General features: G+C 42.0%; 1 protein-coding gene across 2 annotated transcripts; it reads left to right on the top strand.

Annotated features, from left to right (window-relative positions):
* Positions 1-1,050: 1,050 nt before the first annotated feature.
* SLC2A4RG (SLC2A4 regulator) lies at positions 1,051-19,701 on the top strand. 2 transcript variants are annotated; one of them, XM_063459483.1, is made up of 9 exons: positions 1,051-1,259; positions 9,248-9,447; positions 9,928-10,010; positions 14,099-14,307; positions 14,380-14,480; positions 14,579-14,831; positions 15,561-15,644; positions 15,729-15,811; positions 15,960-19,701. In XM_063459483.1, the coding sequence occupies exons 1-9, from the start codon at positions 1,134-1,136 to the stop codon at positions 16,069-16,071; spliced, it is 1,251 nt and encodes a 416-aa protein (XP_063315553.1). In that variant the 5' UTR covers positions 1,051-1,133; the 3' UTR covers positions 16,072-19,701. The 2 variants fall into 2 exon arrangements, with proteins under 2 accessions (XP_063315553.1, XP_063315554.1); XM_063459484.1 differs by having other exon boundaries at positions 1,053-1,259; positions 14,102-14,307.
* The last annotated feature ends 613 nt before the right edge of the window (positions 19,702-20,314 follow it).

Here is a 20,314-nt window from a genome sequence, read left to right as displayed (position 1 = left end):
TGCAAATTGCAGTTGAACGCAAATAGCAAAAAATGCAAAAAATGACGTTGTCATTAAGTGAAAGACAAGCTTCTGAAGCTCTGTCCTTAAGGGGTTAAATCTTTTATATCATTTTTAAATAATATGGAGCTTCACGTGGAGAAACGGTTAACACGGGTTATACAGACATCCCAACATGTAAAAACTAATTTCAGGGAGGTGGTTTCACCGGCTCCTTGAAGTCTGGTACCGGTTGGGAATCCTTTGTCTGGCGGCGTGCTGCATGACTAAGCACCGGGTCGTCACATGACACCTGGCGCTCCCACGCAGAACGCGAGGGGAAGCTCCCTCATGGGATAGTGTGTTTGTTCCCTTATGGAGCCGCCACACTGTAATATCACCGGTAATCATTTTAGTAAGAGAGCGTTGAGAGGTAGTTTCTGATTAGAAACGACCATTTAACGCTCGCTCTCCCCGGATCAGTCCGTTACCGGGATATTATATAGAACTGGCGGGTGTCAAAAATTAAAATGCAGGAGACTCCCGGAACGTCCGGTTATAGGTGATTTTCAATGTTTTATTCAATTTATTAATTTCCAGAGAAATGACTTTATTTATTTATTTCTGGCAATATAAAGCGCCAGCGCTGTACTGTATTACCCCGGAGGGGCAGTAAGGGCACAGCGACCCTGGGTTATTCACTGAGGCAGGGCTTGGGTAGGAGAACTGTTTGAATTTGGGTGATTTGGCTGTAATTCGCCATTTCCTCGCCCGTTTTTAGTGAATAACGCCCACGTGACTGCCGCGGGAGATTCTGGGACGAGAGACACTGACAGTCTGCCTGCTTCCCCTCAGACTGGAAGGAGTTAATGACGCCCCCCCCCCGACCACGTGACCAAGCCGGTGCACAACAACCCGCGGCAGCCAATGGGATCGGAGGTTCTGGCCACGTGCCAGCGCGCGGGGAGTGGGCGTGGTGTTTGTTGATGTTTTCGGGCGGCCAATACGAAATGGAGGAAGCGTGCGGTGGGCGTGCCCGGGGCGCGAGGCAGAGGTGGGCGTGAGGCTAGCGCGAGGCAACAGTGTGGGCGGGGCCCCGGTGCGCGCGCGCGGTCCGCTGCTCGGTTCTCCCGCCCGCCCCCCCCAACCCGAACATGGCGGCAGCGGCAACCGGAGACCGTGACAGGGCGGAGGGGAACACCGGGGGGGCCCTCCAACGGCCATTCACCCCCAGGAAACCGGAAACTGCTCGAGGGCCACAGAACGGAGGGCAGCCTGAGGTACCGGAACCGGGAATATCCCGGGGGCCCCGAGATACAAAGAGAGAGAGAGATATACATACACACACACATATATATATAGAGGGGAACCGGATACTAATATGTACACCCCCTCTAATATATATACACCCCCCCAATATATATACACCCCCCTCTAATATATATACACCCCCTCTAATATATATACACCCCCCTAATATATATACACCTCTAATATATATATATATACACCCCCCTCTAATATATATACACCCCCCTCTAATATATATACACCCCCCTCTAATATATATACACCCCCCTCTAATATATATACACCCCCCTCTAATATATATACACCCCCCTCTAATATATATACACCCCCCTCTAATATATATACACCCCCTCTAATATATATACACCCCCCTAATATATATACACCCCCCCCTAATATATATACACCCCCCTCTAATATATATACACCCCCTCTAATATATATACACCCCCCTCTAATATATATACACCCCCTCTAATATATATACACCCCCTCTAATATATATACACCCCCTCTAATATATATATACATCCCCCTCTAATATATATACACCCCCCTCTAATATATATACACCCCCCTCTAATATATATACACCCCCTAATATTAATATATATACACCCCCTAATATATATATATATACACCCCCTAATATATATATATACACCCCCTAATATATATATATATATACACCCCCTAATATATATATATATATATACACCCCCTAATATATATATATATATATATATACACCCCCTAATATATATATATATATATACACCCCCTAATATATATATATATATATACACCCCCTCTGATATATATATACACCCCCTCTGATATATATATACACCCCCTCTGATATATATATATATATATACACCCCCCTCTAATATATATACACCCCCCTCTAATATATATACACCCCCCTCTAATATATATACACCCCCCTCTAATATATATACACACCCCCTCTAATATATACACCCCCCCTCTAATATATATACACACCCCCCCTCTAATATATATACACACACCCCCTCTAATATATATACACACACACCCTCTAATATATATACACACACCCTCTAATATATATACACACCCCCTCTAATATATATACACACACACCCTCTAATATATATACACACCCCCTCTAATATATATACACCCCCCCTCTAATATATACACACCCCCTCTAATATATATATACACCCCCTCTAATATATATACACCCCCCTCTAATATATATACACCCCCCTCTAATATATATACACCCCCCCTAATATATATACACCCCCCCAATATATATACACCCCCCTCTAATATATATACACCCCCCTCTAATATATATACACCCCCCTCTAATATATATACACACCCCCTCTAATATATACACACACCCCCTCTAATATATACACCCCCCCTCTAATATATACACACCCCCTCTAATATATACACACCCCCTCTAATATATACACACCCCCTCTAATATATACACACCCCCTCTAATATATACACACCCCCTCTAATATATACACACCCCCTCTAATATATACACACCCCCTCTAATATATACACACCCCCTCTAATATATACACACCCCCTCTAATATATACACACCCCCTCTAATATATACACACACCCCCTCTAATATATACACACACCCCCTCTAATATATACACACACCCCCTCTAATATATACACACACCCCCTCTAATATATACACACACCCCCTCTAATATATATACACACCCCCTCTAATATATATACACACCCCCTCTAATATATATACACACCCCCTCTAATATATATACACACCCCCTCTAATATATATACACACCCCCTCTAATATATATACACACCCCCTCTAATATATACACACCCCCTCTAATATATACACACCCCCTCTAATATATACACACCCCCTCTAATATATACACACCCCCTCTAATATATATACACACCCCCTCTAATATATATACACACCCCCTCTAATATATATACACACCCCCTCTAATATATATACACACCCCCTCTAATATATATATACACACCCCCTCTAATATATATACACACCCCCTCTAATATATATACACACCCCCTCTAATATATATACACACCCCCTCTAATATATATACACACCCCCTCTAATATATATACACACCCCCTCTAATATATATACACACCCCCTCTAATATATACACACACACCCCCTCTAATATATACACACACACCCCCTCTAATATATACACACACACCCCCTCTAATATATACACACACACCCCCTCTAATATATACACACACACCCCCTCTAATATATACACACACACCCCCTCTAATATATACACACACACCCCCTCTAATATATACACACACACCCCCTCTAATATATACACACACACCCCCTCTAATATATACACACACACCCCCTCTAATATATACACAAACATCCCCTCTAATATATATATACACACACCCTCTAATATATATATACACACACCCCCTCTAATATATATACACACACACCCCCTCTAATATATATACACACACACCCCCTCTAATATATATACACACACCCCCTCTAATATATATACACACACCCCCTCTAATATATATACACACACCCCCTCTAATATATATACACACACACCCTCTAATATATATACACACACCCCCTCTAATATATATACACACACCCCCTCTAATATATATACACACACCCCCTCTAATATATATACACACACGCCCTCTAATATATATACACACACCCCCTCTAATATATATACACACACCCCCTCTAATATATATACACACACCCCCTCTAATATATACACACACCCCCTCTAATATATATACACACACCCCCTCTAATATATATGCACACACCCCCTCTAATATATACACACACCCCCTCTAATATATATACACACACCCCCTCTAATATATATATATATACACACACCCCCCTCTAATATATATATATATACACCCCCCCCTCTAATATATATATATATACACACCCCCCTCTAATATATATATATATATACACACCCCCCTCTAATATATATATATATATATACACCCCCCCTCTAATATATATATACACACCCCCCCCTCTAATATATATATACACACCCCCCTCTAATATATATAAACACACACCCCCTCTAATATATATATACACACACCCCCTCTAATGTAAATATACACTCCCCCTAATATATATACACCCCCCTCTAATATAAATATGCACCCCCTAATGTAAACATAGCACCCATATTATATATACACCCCTAATGTAAACATAGCACCCCGATTATATATACACCCCCTAATGTAAACATAGCACCCCGATTATATATACACCCCCTAATGTAAACATAGCACCCTGATTATATATACACCCCCTAATGTAAACATAGCACCCCGATTATATACACACCCCCTAATGTAAACATAGCACCCCGATTATATATACACCCCCTAATGTAAACATAGCACCCCGATTATATATACACCCCCTAATGTAAACATAGCACCCCGATTATATATACACCCCCTAATGTAAACATAGCACCCTGATTATATATACACCCCCTAATGTAAACATAGCACCCCGATTATATACACACCCCCTAATGTAAACATAGCACCCCGATTATATATACACCCCCTAATGTAAACATAGCACCCCGATTATATATACACCCCCTAATGTAAACATAGCACCCCGATTATATATACACCCCCTAATGTAAACATAGCACCCCGATTATATATACACCCCCTAATGTAAACATAGCACCCCGATTATATATACACCCCCTAATGTAAACATAGCACCCCGATTATATATACACCCCCTAATGTAAACATAGCACCCCGATTATGTATACACCCCCTAATGTAAACATAGCACCCCGATTATATATACACCCCCTAATGTAAACATAGCACCCCGATTATATATACACCCCCTAATGTAAACATAGCACCCCATATATATATATATACACCCCCTAATGTAAACATAGCACCCCAATTATATATACACCCCGCTAATGTATAGACTGTACCCTAATTATATATACACCCCCTAATGTATAAACTGTACCCTAATTATATATACACCCCCTAATGTATAGACTGTACCCTAATTATATATACACCCCCTAATGTATAGACTGTACCCTAATTATATATACACCCCAATTATATATACACCCCTAATGTAAACATAGCACTCCAATTATACATACACCCCAATTATATATATACACCCCTCAATGTAAACATAGCACCCCAATTATATATACACCCCGCTAATGTATAGACTGTACCCTAATTATATATACACCTCCCAATGTATAGACTGTAACCTAATTATATATACACCCCCCAATGTATAGACTGTAACCTAATTATATATACACCCCCCAATGTATAGACTGTAACCTAATTATATATACACCCCCCAATGTATAGACTGTAACCTAATTATATATACACCTCCCAATGTATAGACTGTAACCTAATTATATATACACCCCCTAATGTATAAACTGTACCCTAATTATATATACACCCTCCCAATGTATAGACTGTACCCTTATTACATATACACCCCCCAATGTAAACATACGCTCTCCAATGTATACATAGCCACCCAAATTATATCTACACACCCCAAGTACTCATATCACCCCAATTATATGTGCACCTCCCCAATGTATACATAGCAGCCCTAATAATATGTACACACCACAATGTTTATACATTCCCCAGTTATATTTGAACCCCACCAATAAAGGGTGCAACCACAATTATGCCCTCAAACGGTGAGTGTAGATATAATACAACATACAGTGACTTCAGCTTCCCTCCCTTCCACCATGATTCCTCATTACAGGCTAACTATGCCTCTGTGACCAATGGAAAGGCTCCTTATATAGCCCAATGTAATGACACTCCTTTTATATGAATCACTAATATAAACAAACTATACATCCTCACTATATGGTCACACTGATTTACAGGCAGCCGCCTGAACATACAGACAGCTGTTTTAATATTTAAAGGCAGCTGTGTCATGTACAGATAACCTTCAATTTAGAGATCCACAGATCAGTCCATAATTGCAGAGAAAGTGACACTTGTTTAGTTCTATAGACTTTATTATTAAGAGCCCTGTCAGCCACAGTGGTGGTCATTCATGGTCTAAATTCACCTTTGCTGAATTCAAGCGTTCAGTCTTTTGGCATGTTTGTTTTTGGACACCAAATATTAAAGGACCACTCTAGGCACCCAGACCACTTCAGCTTAATGAAGTGGTCTGGGTGCCAGGTCCAGCTAGGATTAACCCATTTTTTTTTATAAACATAGCAGTTTCAGATAAACTGCTATGTTTATTAATGGGTTAAGCCTTCCCCCAAATCCTCTAGTGGCTGTCTCATTGACAACCGCTAGAGGCGCTTGCGTGATTCTCACTGTGAAAATCACAGTGAGAGCACGCAAGCGTCCATAGGAAAGCATTGTAAATGCTTTCCTATGCGACCGGCTGAATGCGAGCGCAGCTCTTGCCGCGCGCGCGCATTCAGCCGACGGGGCGGAACGGAGGAGGATCGGAGGCAGAGATCTCCCCGCCCAGCGCTGGAAAAAGATAAGTTTTACCCCTTTCTAGAGCCGGGCGGGAGGGGGACCCTGAGGGTGGGGGCACCCTCAGGGCACTCTAGTGCCAGGAAAACGAGTATGTTGCACTAGAGTGGTCCTTTAATGCAGTCGCTGAACAGTTCATTACCATTTTCCAACCTCCTGATGGCCTGATTTAGCAATGAATTTAATGTTGAATGATAACTGATTCCAGATGTAAATACCATACCTAGAATTGCTTTTGGATGATTTGTGCTCTATTGCATGAACAATTGATGATGTTGCGGTGTACACTTGGGCATGATATGGCTCAGCAGCCAATTCTCCATTTGCTTGCTCTGTTAAAGCAGACGGACTCTGGTAGAATGGACTGTAATTCCGACACCGCTCATGGATGTATATAACCTTAAATTAAAGTAGACAGCTTGTGCTCTATCCTCTTAGTCACTGTTTTATTTCGAGTCCATTTTCTGCTGCTGAAAAACAATACCTTTGTCTGCGCCTAATGGCTGCAGACTGCACTGTGTATCTGCAGCAGGTGTACAACTACCAGTACATAGTCCTCCTATATCAGATCAAGATACACACACCTGACATATATTAAAACTAGCAGTGCAGGAACCACAGTTCTTTGGCCTGCCCTGGGTCTTCTCTCTCTAGGTCTCTTCAAAGGACACTGTCCGGGTTTATGTTCTCATTCAATGCAATTTTGCTGATGTTCTACAGACAGTGAAGTAGATGCTTAGAACCTAGTCGTGTGGCACCGAAGTACATGCTGTGACAGCGACAAGTCCTCTTCAGAGAAATGCTTTACAAGGGATATTGCAAATATTTTCTGGGAAGGCAACTCAGATCACAGCAGGCAAAACACCAATCATGGAGTGACATTCCGCCATAAAGTCTTCTATTGCATTGAGACAAATTTACATTGATGGCATGTGATGGCAAATAGCCTGGATAGAGGTATATTCAAATATTTCTGCAGCCATCTGTAAAACACTTTGGAGAGTCGGCTGACACACTAAGCCCTGCGTGTTCTGCAGTAACAGTATGCCAAGCGAGGTGCCAGCCCACCCTTCGTTTTTAGAAATATATACAGACGTCCAAACACACGCAATGGTTTCTTCAATAGGCAGCTCGTGTAGGAGCCAAAACGACGTTATTATATTTTGTTCCAAAATGAAGACCGACTCTTGAAGAAACCATTGTTTGTGCCTGTCTGGAGCACCTTGGTGGAAGTAATACCTTCCAGCATGTGCATCGTTCACTTTTTTTTGTACACACCCTCAGTTATTGTCAAATGGCTTTGCACAGAACCGGGGTATGGCGGGAGGAGCACACTGGCACCATAAGCACTACAAGGGGTTGTTTATGGTACTTAGAACGCCCTGTAGTCACACCTATACCTACTACTTTGCTTGTCCAAATATTTGTATGGTGTGCACTCCCTATACAAATACCCACCTCGTCCGAGCTGTGCTTGTGTGATAGTGTCAGATGACTCTATGCACAAAACTGCAAGTTGATGGCATCCTCGTATGCTTTGGACAGCAATGCCTTTATTTCTCTGTGTGATAAATGAAATTGCCAAATACTTAACTACCATAGACACCTTGTGACAGGGATTTATTGGATATGCTCAGCTCCATATAAAATAATGGAAGCTTGCTTGTAGTCTGAGCCACTACCTGGAGATTTGAGACAAATGAGGAAACTCGCAACGGTGCAGTTTTTAAAATAAGTAAATGTTTCTTTATTAAATAAATGGTGATCACTCACAGCTTTGAGTATTTCTTTAAGGATAACTTGGAGAATATTCGGGTGCATCTCAGTAAAAATGACCACCTCAAATACCCAGTTAAAATTTTACAGTAACTATGGGATTTTTTTTTTTTTTTTTATTCTAACAGGTCACAAAGTTAGGAGTCATTTAATAAACTAAACACTTTGCCAGCCACACCAAAAATAGTTCATTCAGTAATTTAAAATGGCCTAATATTTTTTATGGTTTAATTTAGAATTTTCCCAATTTGGCTATTTTGTTCTAAAATGTGAAATTCCCAACAATTCACACTTTAGGGCAGGGGTGTCCAAATGTTAGATAACCAGATGTTGTATAACTACAACTCCCATGATGCTGTGCGTGCTTTTTAGAATGATTAAAGCATTATGGAATCTGTAGTTTTAAAACCTTTAAGGGCGCAGCTGCTTTAGGGTATGGCCCTATGTGTCTGCTTATGTATTTTTGTATATGGAATTATTTTCATTGGGAAGGTTCAGTTAACTGGTCTTTGTTTTTGCTATTCAGATTTCCCTATTATCTGCTAACTCTGGATCTACGAAAGAACAAAGTCTTGTACAATCCTCACAGGCTGGGCAATGCCAGGGGCACCTTCACACCACCTTGCGCTCCCAAAAGCAGCAGAATGAGTCCACACCAGTACAGTCTGTCCGAAGCCGCAATCTTTCACTGCTGTCATCATCAGTCATCCCCGTCCCCAAACACAGGTCAGAGAACATTGTGTGTGATTGCAACATGTTCCCAGGAATAACTGGAAGTATCTAGATAATTCTAAAATTGATTTGTAGTTTGTATTTGTGTTTAATACATTGCTTGGTAGTGAGCATGCATTATAACTCATTGGTCTTCTCGGTAAAGCCAAGGAAAGAACCCTGTTTGTTTTTTTTATCCTCAGTAAGACCAGGACAGGGAGTCAGTCTGGCGAGGTCAAAATGGCTTGTAGTGCCCCTTTAAAGCTTCACACAATGAAAGATTGAAACTGTGCTTTCCTGTAAAGAAAATAAAAAATGATTACAAAAACTAAAGAATGCAGTGAATGCTGTACAGTAGATCTCTCAGATTAAAAATCTTGCCTATTCAATTAGAAAGTGCTAATGTTTAGAAGTATATAACACAGGATAAAGCTTTAGGATGGATCAGCATTGTAGGTTTCCTTTGTGACCACAGTGTCTATTTCTTTCCTCCAGGTTGGATGAAGCGATTGCTGCTGCTGCTCTCACCAGCTTGTCCTCAGGCCCATTGGTGCTGGGAGCTGGAACAACCCTGGAAGGTGACTGTATATTGTGTATATTGAACTGCCACTCCAAAGAGCTTTATTACCATATTGTTGGGAAGTATAGTCACACACATTTATTTGCTTTAACTCTGAATTGTATCAAATTGAAATCTGAATGGCAACATGTAAGCTGGCACAGCTAAGCGTACCTTGATGAGCTTGTCCGAATCGGCTATTTTAGCCTTAATAGGGCCACTCAGATTTTAGTATTGCTACAATTTGGAGTTATTAAATTAGACATTGATTTTGTGTCAGACATTTCAGAACACTCTAACAGGTATATCAGATGACACGTTATGTTTGCCCAGTTGAACGGACACTATAGTCACACTACTGCTTAAAGGGACACTCCAGGCACCCAGACCACTTCTGCCCATTGAAATGGTCTGGGTGCCAACTCCCATCACCATTAATCATGCAAGTGTAATTATTGCAGTTTTTTTGTAAACTGCAATAATTACCTTGCAAGGTTAGGTCCTCCTCTAGTGGCTGTCTATCAGACAGGAGCGTTGGCTGATCTGACCCAGCGCTGAGGGACATCGGCGCTGGATTTCAGGTAAGTCACTAAACGGGTTTTAACCCCTTCATCAACGTGGGAGTGGGGCACTGCAGGTTCCTGTAGTGCCAGGAGATCGGATTTGTTTTCCTGGCACTGGAGATTTCCTTTAACGTAGCTGTTCTGGTGTCTGCTGCCTGTCCCTGTAGACTTGTTAATGTAAACACAGCCTTTTCACTCAGATGGCCACTAGAGGTGCTTCCTGGGTCAGTTCTGCGCAATGTGCTATGCATGAAGGCGCTGAACGTTCCTCATGGAGAGAGATTCATTCGATACAGCTCTTTGAGGAGATGCTGATTGCCACCGTTTTTTACTGTGCATGCGCCATAGCCAATCCAATGCTTTCCTATGGGAACCTAAGATCACAAATTTGATTATCTCAGCCAAGGAGGCGAGGTGGGGCCAGCCACGAGGGGAACCATGCAGTGCTGGAAAAAAAGGAGAGTTAATCACCTGTTGCTCGGGGAAAAGGGGGGCAGGAGACCTAAACGGTGTATTTAGACCTATAGTGTCAGGAATACATGTTTGTATTACTGACATTATAGAGTTCCTTTAAGGAAGTTTATTTTATATTACTGCAGAGGTATCCTTGTGCAGATTAGCACAAATGTCAAACTCACAAGTAAAGATTGTGAACTGTAAATGACTAATCCACAATCCTGCTGTTTTTAATTAGAATGTTGCCCCTCCTTCAGATATTGAACAATGATTGGTAGAAGCACATCTTGGAATGGATTCTTTTACTTTTTGAAAACCTTAAACATGCATGTATGTCAAAATGAAAGCAAAGCAAGACTATCTTTATTACGCTGCAAGCTAGATCCATCAGATCATTTGTGACACTTTGAATTCACAATGCAAAGAAGTCCTGTCACACAGCCCCACCTAGTGGGGAAAATAGTAAGTGGCATTCACGTCTCCCTTTCATATTTGCTTTGAACAGTTTCATGTTCGCATAAACAGCAAGACAAGATTGCAATAAACTATTACAATATCTGTAATATCTTTCGCAAGAGGCTCTCAGAACCATTGAAATGATAAATGTATACCGATATGGACAACTGGTATGCCTTTACATATTCCACGCCATAGTACCCAGAAAGCTCAGTGACATGCATTGCAGTTTTATTAGTGCTACACCAAGCATGTCAAACTCAGTGTGGCACGGGCCACATAAACAAGGTTTACGTTTATGTGAGCCGCACACACACCTACTCACTGACAGACAGACACACACACATACACTCATTGACACACACACATACACTCATTGACACACACACATACACTCATTGACACACACACATACACTCATTGACACACACACATACACTCATTGACACACACACATACACTCATTGACACACACACATACACTCATTGACACACACACATACACTCATTGACACACACACATACACTCATTGACACACACACATACACTCATTGACACACACACATACACTCATTGACACACACACATACACTCATTGACACACACACACAGACACATTTACACACACATACTTTTCTTTATTGCTCCCTACCTTATGGAGCAGATGGGGGGCATCTCCCTGGGGTCCTTCCTGCTCCTCACTGCTCCCGCATGCGCTTTAGTGATGCCGGGTGCCGGAATATGACATAATATTCCTGCGCCCGGCTTCACTTCAGTTGGCGCACGCGAGGGGGCAGTGAGGAGCAGGAACACTGATCTCCCTCGCGGCCCTCCTCCTTGGCCGGGTAAATGTTAGCAGAGTAGGCACCTGCAATATGGGGAAAGCAGGTGCCTACTCTGCTATAACACTGAGCATGCACTCGCAAGGCCGCAAAGATGGTCCTTGTGGGCCGCGAGTTTGACATGCTTGTGCCAAACCATCACATGAAAGCAGAACTGTGTCCCATTTAGCAGCAAAGTGTGAGAAGTTTGAAGGGAGGATGTACCCACATATAAAAGGAGGTTATGAATACACAATGTGAGCATTTGAAACCAAACAATAAATATAAAAGTCAAAATAGAAATGCTGCTTCTAGAATGTAGTGCATCTAGTTGTGGAGTAGTTAATCCTTAAAAAATTATATTTCTTTGAGCTAATCGGCTTTCGGAATTGAGGAATTTCTGTCTTTTACTGATTTCCTTTAAAAGAGGACGAAATCTGATGGACTTGCTAATCAAGTTTTGAAAACATTTACGGATACTAAAAAGATACAGACATGTGCGCTGTGTAGGTTAGGTTACAGTTATACTGGGTGGTTTTATATTATTAAAGGGACACTCCAGGCTCAGACACACTTTAGGTTACAGTTAGATATACTGGGTGGGTTTATATCTTTAGATTGTAAGCTCACGGGCCATCTAGCCAAGCGCTTTGTATAAAAGAGCTCCAATGGCTAGATATCAGCTTACGGGCAGGGCTCTCTTACCTCTTGTATTTGTCTGTGTATATTGTACGTTTCTCCACTAATTGTACAGCGCTGCGGAATCTGTTGGCGCTTCATAAATAGCAATAATAAATAAATATTATTAAAGGGACACTCCAGGCTCCCACACACATTTTAGATGCACTGTGTAGGTTAGGTTACAGTTAGGGATACTGGGTGGGTTTATATTATTAAAGGGCCACTCCAGGATCCCATACACGTTAGGTGCACTGTGTAGGTTAGGTTACAGTAGGGGATACTGGGTGGGTTTATATTATTAAAGGGCCACTCCAGGATCCCATACACGTTAGGTGCACTGTGTAGGTTAGGTTACAGTTAGGGATACTGGGTGGGTTTATATTATTAAAGGGCCACTCCAGGATCCCATACACGTTAGGTGCACTGTGTAGGTTAGGTTACAGTAGGGGATACTGGGTGGGTTTATATTATTAAAGGGCCACTCCAGGATCCCATACACGTTAGGTGTACTGTGTAGGTTAGGTTACAGTTAGGGATACTGTGGGTGGGTTTATATTATTAAAGGGACACTCCAGGATCCCACACACGTTAGATGCACTGTGTAGGTTAGGTTACAGTTAGTTATACTGGGTGGGTTTATATTATTAAAGGGCCACTCCAGGATCCCATACACGTTAGGTGCACTGTGTAGGTTAGGTTACGGTTAATTATACTGGGTGGGTTTATATTATTAAAGGGACACTCCAGGCTCCCACACATGTTAGGTTACAGTGAGTTTATATTTCCTACGGACACTTTGAATGAGCGCGCGGCAGTGACGTCAGACAAGGATGCTGACATTGACAGGGGAGGAGAGGTAAGGGAGCCCAGCGGGGGAAAAGGGTGAGTAGCTGAAGGGTTTTTAACCCCTTCAGCGCCGCGGGAGGGGGACCCTCAGGGTACTATAGTGTCCCTTTGAATAACTTTTTTGCTCACACATATTTAGCATTGAGCTTTAATGTCTTACACTCATTAGCAGCATTATCCCTTGAGATTAGTTATGTTTTTGAGAACCCTCATAATATGATCTATGCAGGGTATGTTAAAGATATCTTATTGTTTTTTTTGTTTGTTTTTTTTTTGTCTCCAGCAGAGTGCAACACTGAGTCATGCCGTAACTTTGCTGCTGTCTCACCGAGCAGGATCAACAGCTGCAATCTGTACATCAGCACATCTGTCTGTTCAACGCGGTCCCCGCCCTTGCCACCTACACTCTCGTCTGCGTCACTGGATGTTGGCATTGAGGATTCAGACACCACCCACTTCCTGTTTGGTGATCCTGTGCCCCGGAAGAGGAAGGTGAGGATTACTTCCCGTGGCTAACTCCCCCCCTGATTTCCACTCTTGGTGCTCAGGCTCATTTCTCTACAGAACTCAGCCCGCCTCATGTTTCGTTGCCTGTGGAAGAATTGTGGGAAAGTCCTCAGCACTTCATCTGCTATTCAAAAGCACATCCGATCAGCGCACCTGGGGTAAGTAAAGATTGGAGAATGCATGGGGGGCGTATGGGGATGGCTTGCCTTGTCTTACAGGTGACATTTTGGCAAATCCTACACCTTTCCTAATGTAGACGCTGCAAGGAAAAAGAGCACAGTGATGGGGAAGAGGATTTTTACTATACGGAAATGGATGTCAATGTGGATACTCTGAGTGACGGACTGTCCAGCCTGACTCCTACTTCCCCGACCAGTGCCGGCCCACCATCTTTCCCTGAAATGGGGTCTCTTGGAGCAATGCAAGGTCCAGAACTACCTATTATATCCCCGCTGAGCGTTTCTGCTCCTAGCACACTGTGTCATGTATACACAGACCACCCTTATCAAGTGAGTGCTTATTCTTTATATTGATGCTTGCTGTACCTGCCCCTTTTATATTGATGCTTGCCGAGTCTGCCCCCTTTATATTGATGCTTGCTGTGCCTGCTCCCTTTATATCGATGCTTGCTGAACCTGCCCCCTTTATATTAATGCTTGCTGAGCCTGCCCCCTTTATATTGATGCTTGCTGAGCCTGCCCCCTTTATATTGATGCTTGCTGTGCCTGCCCCCTTTATATTGATGCTTGCAGATTGTCCCATCCATCATGTTTCAAGGTTATTCGCTACGGCGAGAATTCAACGTGAATTTTATGTTCTAGGCGGAAGATGCTGCTCTGAACACATGGCTAACTTGGAGAATTTTTCCAATGTAGTTATTTTGACCTTCAGTTAGAAATGCTTTGAATTCCCAGCAATTTACACGTTAGTGAATATACCTGTCAGGATATCTCGTATTTTATTAATTGGAAATATATCCACTTCCTCATGGCTAGAGAATATCAATAAAAAGTAAAGCTAATCAGATCTAACCGTAAGTAAACCCAGAATGTTACTAGATAGAATGCTGGATAAATTAATAGTTCACGGATCCAGTTTACCGTTAATGGCTTTAATGTTCATGAAATCAATTTTTTTTTTTTTTTTTTTTTTTTTTTACGAATGGTCAGAAATGGACACTTTTCCCCTTTCCTTGTATGTTCCCTTTAATTACATCTGTGATCTACTTCTTCCCACAGGCCCAGTCTCCCAGCACTATATCCCTAACCTCTAAAGTTAGCTCGTCCTGGCAGCCTCCCTCTTTTCTTGTTGAAGCCTCTCCGGTGAGCATAACCTGTGTACGTACATGGCATATGTCCTAGCATTAGCCAGTAATGTGTAACTCATGTTACTGGTTGTGTTTGCAGGTCTGTCCGACGTCAGGTGCTGGTGACAGTAGACAGATGCTCTTTGCAGCTGCACCCAACCAGAAACAAGGCGCAGGCACTCGGTGAGCAAAGTGTCGGTTTCCTTTATCAAATGCAGTTCTGAGATCCACTACATCATCTGTGTGTTATGTGTGATTTATGATGCGTGCACTGTGTGGGTAGACAGTGACAATATACCACTGATTTTTGCCTGTCCTGTGTTTTCTTCAGGAAAGGCCGTGGAGAAGCCAAGAAATGCCGCAAAGTGTATGGGATGGAGAGAAAAGATTTGTGGTGTACAGCGTGTCGCTGGAAGAAAGCATGTCAGAGGTTTATAGACTGAAATTTGATTTGGAGAATTTAATCGACCCCTCCCTTAGGGGGTACAACTGCGCTCTCACAACCGTCAAGTTTTAGATTTTTTTTTATTTTAAGAGCTGCATCTTGGACAATCTAGCTCTTGGGATGATCCTTTTCTACGAGGATTTGTTTTTGTAAGACTGGCCTTTTGTGGGTTGGGCCTGTCTGGTTGACCATAAGGGGGCTAATCTCAGGGAGTGCTCCGTGAGATTCCTGGGGTGCCTCATTGATAGGAGGGGAGTGATGAAGATATTAATTTAGTTTGTGTGAGAAGGTCAGGGGGTGAAGAAAGGTGGGGAAAATTCCCCTTGCACATTATTCTGCACTTTTATAAGAAGCCTTTGGATTTGAAAGACATTTGGAGCAAACAACTCCCATGTCACAAGGGAAGATTGTGTTGCACCAAAATGTGTCCCTGTGTCAGGAGAGAAATGCTCTATTAGGTTTTGTGTTCTGTCCTGCATCTCCCCTCTGAATACAAAGCTTTATCCTATAGTTCTGCCCTTGAGGGCCAGGCCTGCAAAAGAGAGCTTTTTAACATATAAGTGGGGCATATTTGTCCTCAGAAATGCGCGAACGTATTACTTTTTCTGCACTTCACTACAAGGTGGTCTATTTAATAGTTTTTTTTATGTAACTGCATATCATCCTCAGCCCATTACCCGCTGTCCATTTTTACCTTGTTTCTGTGTAGAGTGGCTCATTACTGATCAGATGAGCAGCACTGTACATATCTGGAAGGTAAAATGGAGCTGGACAGAAAATTAGATTGCTGCTGTGGTATATAAAGTGAACAGTGACCACCGTGCCGCAGGTAAACAATTTACCTTTCAGTTCCCTAGAGATCACCTTATTTTTGCATACTTTTATTAAAAGGCCAGATTGTTGTGTAATTCACCAGTTTGGCACTTGGTGGATTCTGTAGGCAAAGTGGTTAGTTCTGTAGGTGGAGGCTGTCTGCTTAAAATCCTGTCCATGGTAAGTATGGAATCGGTCCTTATTCACAGCATCACTATCTCCCACACAGCAGAATATTCCTCTGCCTTTCCACTGTTGTCCTAGCAGTTGTCTGGAGTGAAATATTTCCCATTGGTTTTATTGGATTAGCAATAGGAATTACCATCCAAATTAGCCTTTATTTGAGGATTGTACCCACCACTGAGCGCTATTCAGGGGAGTGGATTGCTAATTAGCTCAGGTGTGTTGCATTTAATCTGTATTTTGGAAGATGGTAAAACTGTGAACAATAGGTCAGGGATAATGGTCTACCCATTTATATATTTATACATGCAGAAATTAACTTTTCTTTACTCTTGCATGGGTGACTGAGGGACATTGTTGTTTGGAGTAGCATTTCTTCCCTACTCTAGCAGATTCATTGATCCATGACTCTTCCTAGATTACAGTGTCAAAACCAGTTCCAGATAAGCTATAATGGTATCACCCATTTCATTGCCCCACTAGTCTTGCACTCTCTTGGGGAGCAACACTTGTCATGTGGATAAGTATTGCAGGAGGACATGTCCTAAAACAGTGACCAAGGGGATCCTTTCAGCCACCAGGATCTTCCACACACAGGCAGCTAGGTTCTTTAATACCAGTGTCCGGAGAGCCTTGCACCTTTTCATTGACTAAAGCACTTAAAGGATTCTTCTCTTCTTGCACTCATAGCTCCGGACATTCAGAGGTTTAGAGCTGTTGTATGCATTAATAAAGGCACATAGGGATCCAGGGTTGAAATGCTTAGGAGTTTGAAGCACTTGCCTAGGCACACGCTGATCCCAGCTTTCTTGGACTGTACAGTGGTCTTGCCAAGGTAATGCAGAACCTGTACAGTTTTGCCTGCCCAGTTTGGAAAATATACCCAAAGAGTATTTCTTTTATAGCCAGGCATCCTGGGGGTGGCTGCGCACACTTTAATTTGCATCTGATCATGTGACCAGCAGCAGGTATTTGATTGGAGGGTGTGGTGTGGTTTTATTGCTGCCTTTGCACAAACAGGATTTTTTTTTTTTTTTAAATGTGTGCAAGCTCATTTTGTACTCTGTGCTGTGAATTTTAATACATAGGCTGGGGGTATCTTGTCTGCATGGGACTGAGTGAAATGTGCTAGCGGCATGGAAAATGTTAGAAGTGGGGGGTGTTCAGTTGTCGTCTGATAGGAGACTCCAAGTGTCTGCTGGTCAGGCAACTGTGAGCCTCTGGGGTGTGACGTCCCAACCTGCTATGAACACCCGTCTGCTAAGTTAGCAGTAAGTCACCAATCCTGTATCTCACGCTGTTTCATCTCTCTGTCCTGTAACATTTGCCACTGCTCTTCCTGTCTCCCCAATGTGTTATTTTCTTCAAAGCATGTGCATACGTTTTTCCTTGCCCTACAGTGAACACTGCACCTTAAGAGGCTAGCATTGCTGCAGTTAATGCATTTTTGCACTTAGTAATTCAATTCGGAAATGTCCAATGATAAATATATGTATTTTTTTAATACAATGTAGAATGGCCATATATATATAGTTAGAAGATATTTTAGCATTTCAATGTTAGCTAATCCCCTTTATCACTCCAAATGTGAGTAACGACTTCCTAGATATAATGGCAGTGTGATCAGACTCCGTCCATGATGCAGTGAGCAAGTCCTTTATTCCCATCCTAAACCATTACTACAAGGTCTAAAAGAGGAAATGCAGTTGCTGCAAGCTGTCTCCAACCACAAGGGGACAAAAAATAAATAAATAGAAATGCTGTCAACAGGAAGGACTTTATCAATCCCATCAAAATTAGTACATTTCAATAACTAGATAATTCTCAAGATTATCGTTAAATAACCTGATCCACATCAGACATTGGTGTAGCTGATGAATTTCCCTACCTGCAGTGTGATACAGTGTTCCCCGAGCGTTCTACACACAGCAGTTGGTCTGTCCAATTGTTTGGATCAATGTCCAGCAGCCTTATATGCACTGCTGAGGGGACACTCCCCCTCACATACTAAGAATGATGTCATCAAGTCAGAGGGTGGAAGTTACAGGCTAACGTGGCTCTATGATTTTACTGAACCTTGTGACCGTTTTGATACATTTCATTGTGTTTGTAAGTGCTGTCATACAAGAAATATTGGAAAGGGTGAAACTTGACTAAAGACAGGTTGATGCATTGTGTGTCTGCCTTTTACAGCAATAGAAGATATGATTGTAAATGCAGCCAAGGGTGGTGGCTTCCTAGGGAGGTTGCTGGGTGGGGGATTGATATAAGCTTTATTTTAATAATTGCGAACGTAAAATCTTGCACTATTTGGGGCCAGGCACTTAAGAGGGAGAGGGGTGATATTTTCAACTGTGTGGATGAGTGGCAGTGTTTTGGGGATACCAGCTAGTCTGCAATGGCCGAGTGGTGGGTATGTATATTAGGGGGGAGGCATGGCTGGAGACTGGAAGTAGAGGGAGCAGTTAGACTGATTTGCCTTGGAAGATATTGGGTCGCTATGTCTTTCTTCCATTTGTTCAGGTGTGATGGACAATGTATGGAGCGCCACCTCATGGAGACTATTGTGCCAAGCACAGACCTAATTTTTTTTTGTCAATTATCTTGATGAAATAAAGTTTCTTTTTGTATATCCTGTTTTTTTTCTCCCACATATTAAAAGAAACAGCAAACTTAATACTGTTAAACAATAATCAACCAATACAGCCTGATGGAGTGATTATGGTGGTAGGAGGTTGCAGTTCACTGGTTCTGATTGAACCGTTTAACAACCAGGGGATCCAGCAACACTCCCAGACTGCTTGCTTGCCATATTGCCAACAGAAATCCAAACTTCAACAATAGTAATATTAGTTTCACCCATATTCCTTCAGGTGATGGGAATAGACCTGTTAGCGCACCAATTTTATTAAGATAACTGAATGCATACGTGATTATTTGGTTAAAGTGAGAATTGCTGGAAATTCAAAGTGAATTTAAATGTTTAGGTTCAAATAGCAAAATTAATTCTGTTTTTAGTTTTGGAATTCCTGACAATTTTCACTGTAGTGAGTAACTCTGGCACGATATCTTGCTATGCCTATAAAGGCACGACTTGTGGAATAAGCTCATCAGGACTTTAGGATGTTGCAACTTGGGTTGGTGAGAGCTCAAGGCTGACGTCATATAAGCAATAATAAGGCTTTAAAAAAGAGGGGGGGGGGATATATAAACCTTACCTACTCCCTTACTGTTGTCATTCTTGT

This window comes from Pelobates fuscus, chromosome 6 (assembly GCF_036172605.1).
Source record: "Pelobates fuscus isolate aPelFus1 chromosome 6, aPelFus1.pri, whole genome shotgun sequence".
In the NCBI taxonomy this organism is placed as follows: Eukaryota; Metazoa; Chordata; class Amphibia; order Anura; family Pelobatidae; genus Pelobates; species Pelobates fuscus.
This window is presented reverse-complemented; position numbering and strand designations above follow the sequence as displayed.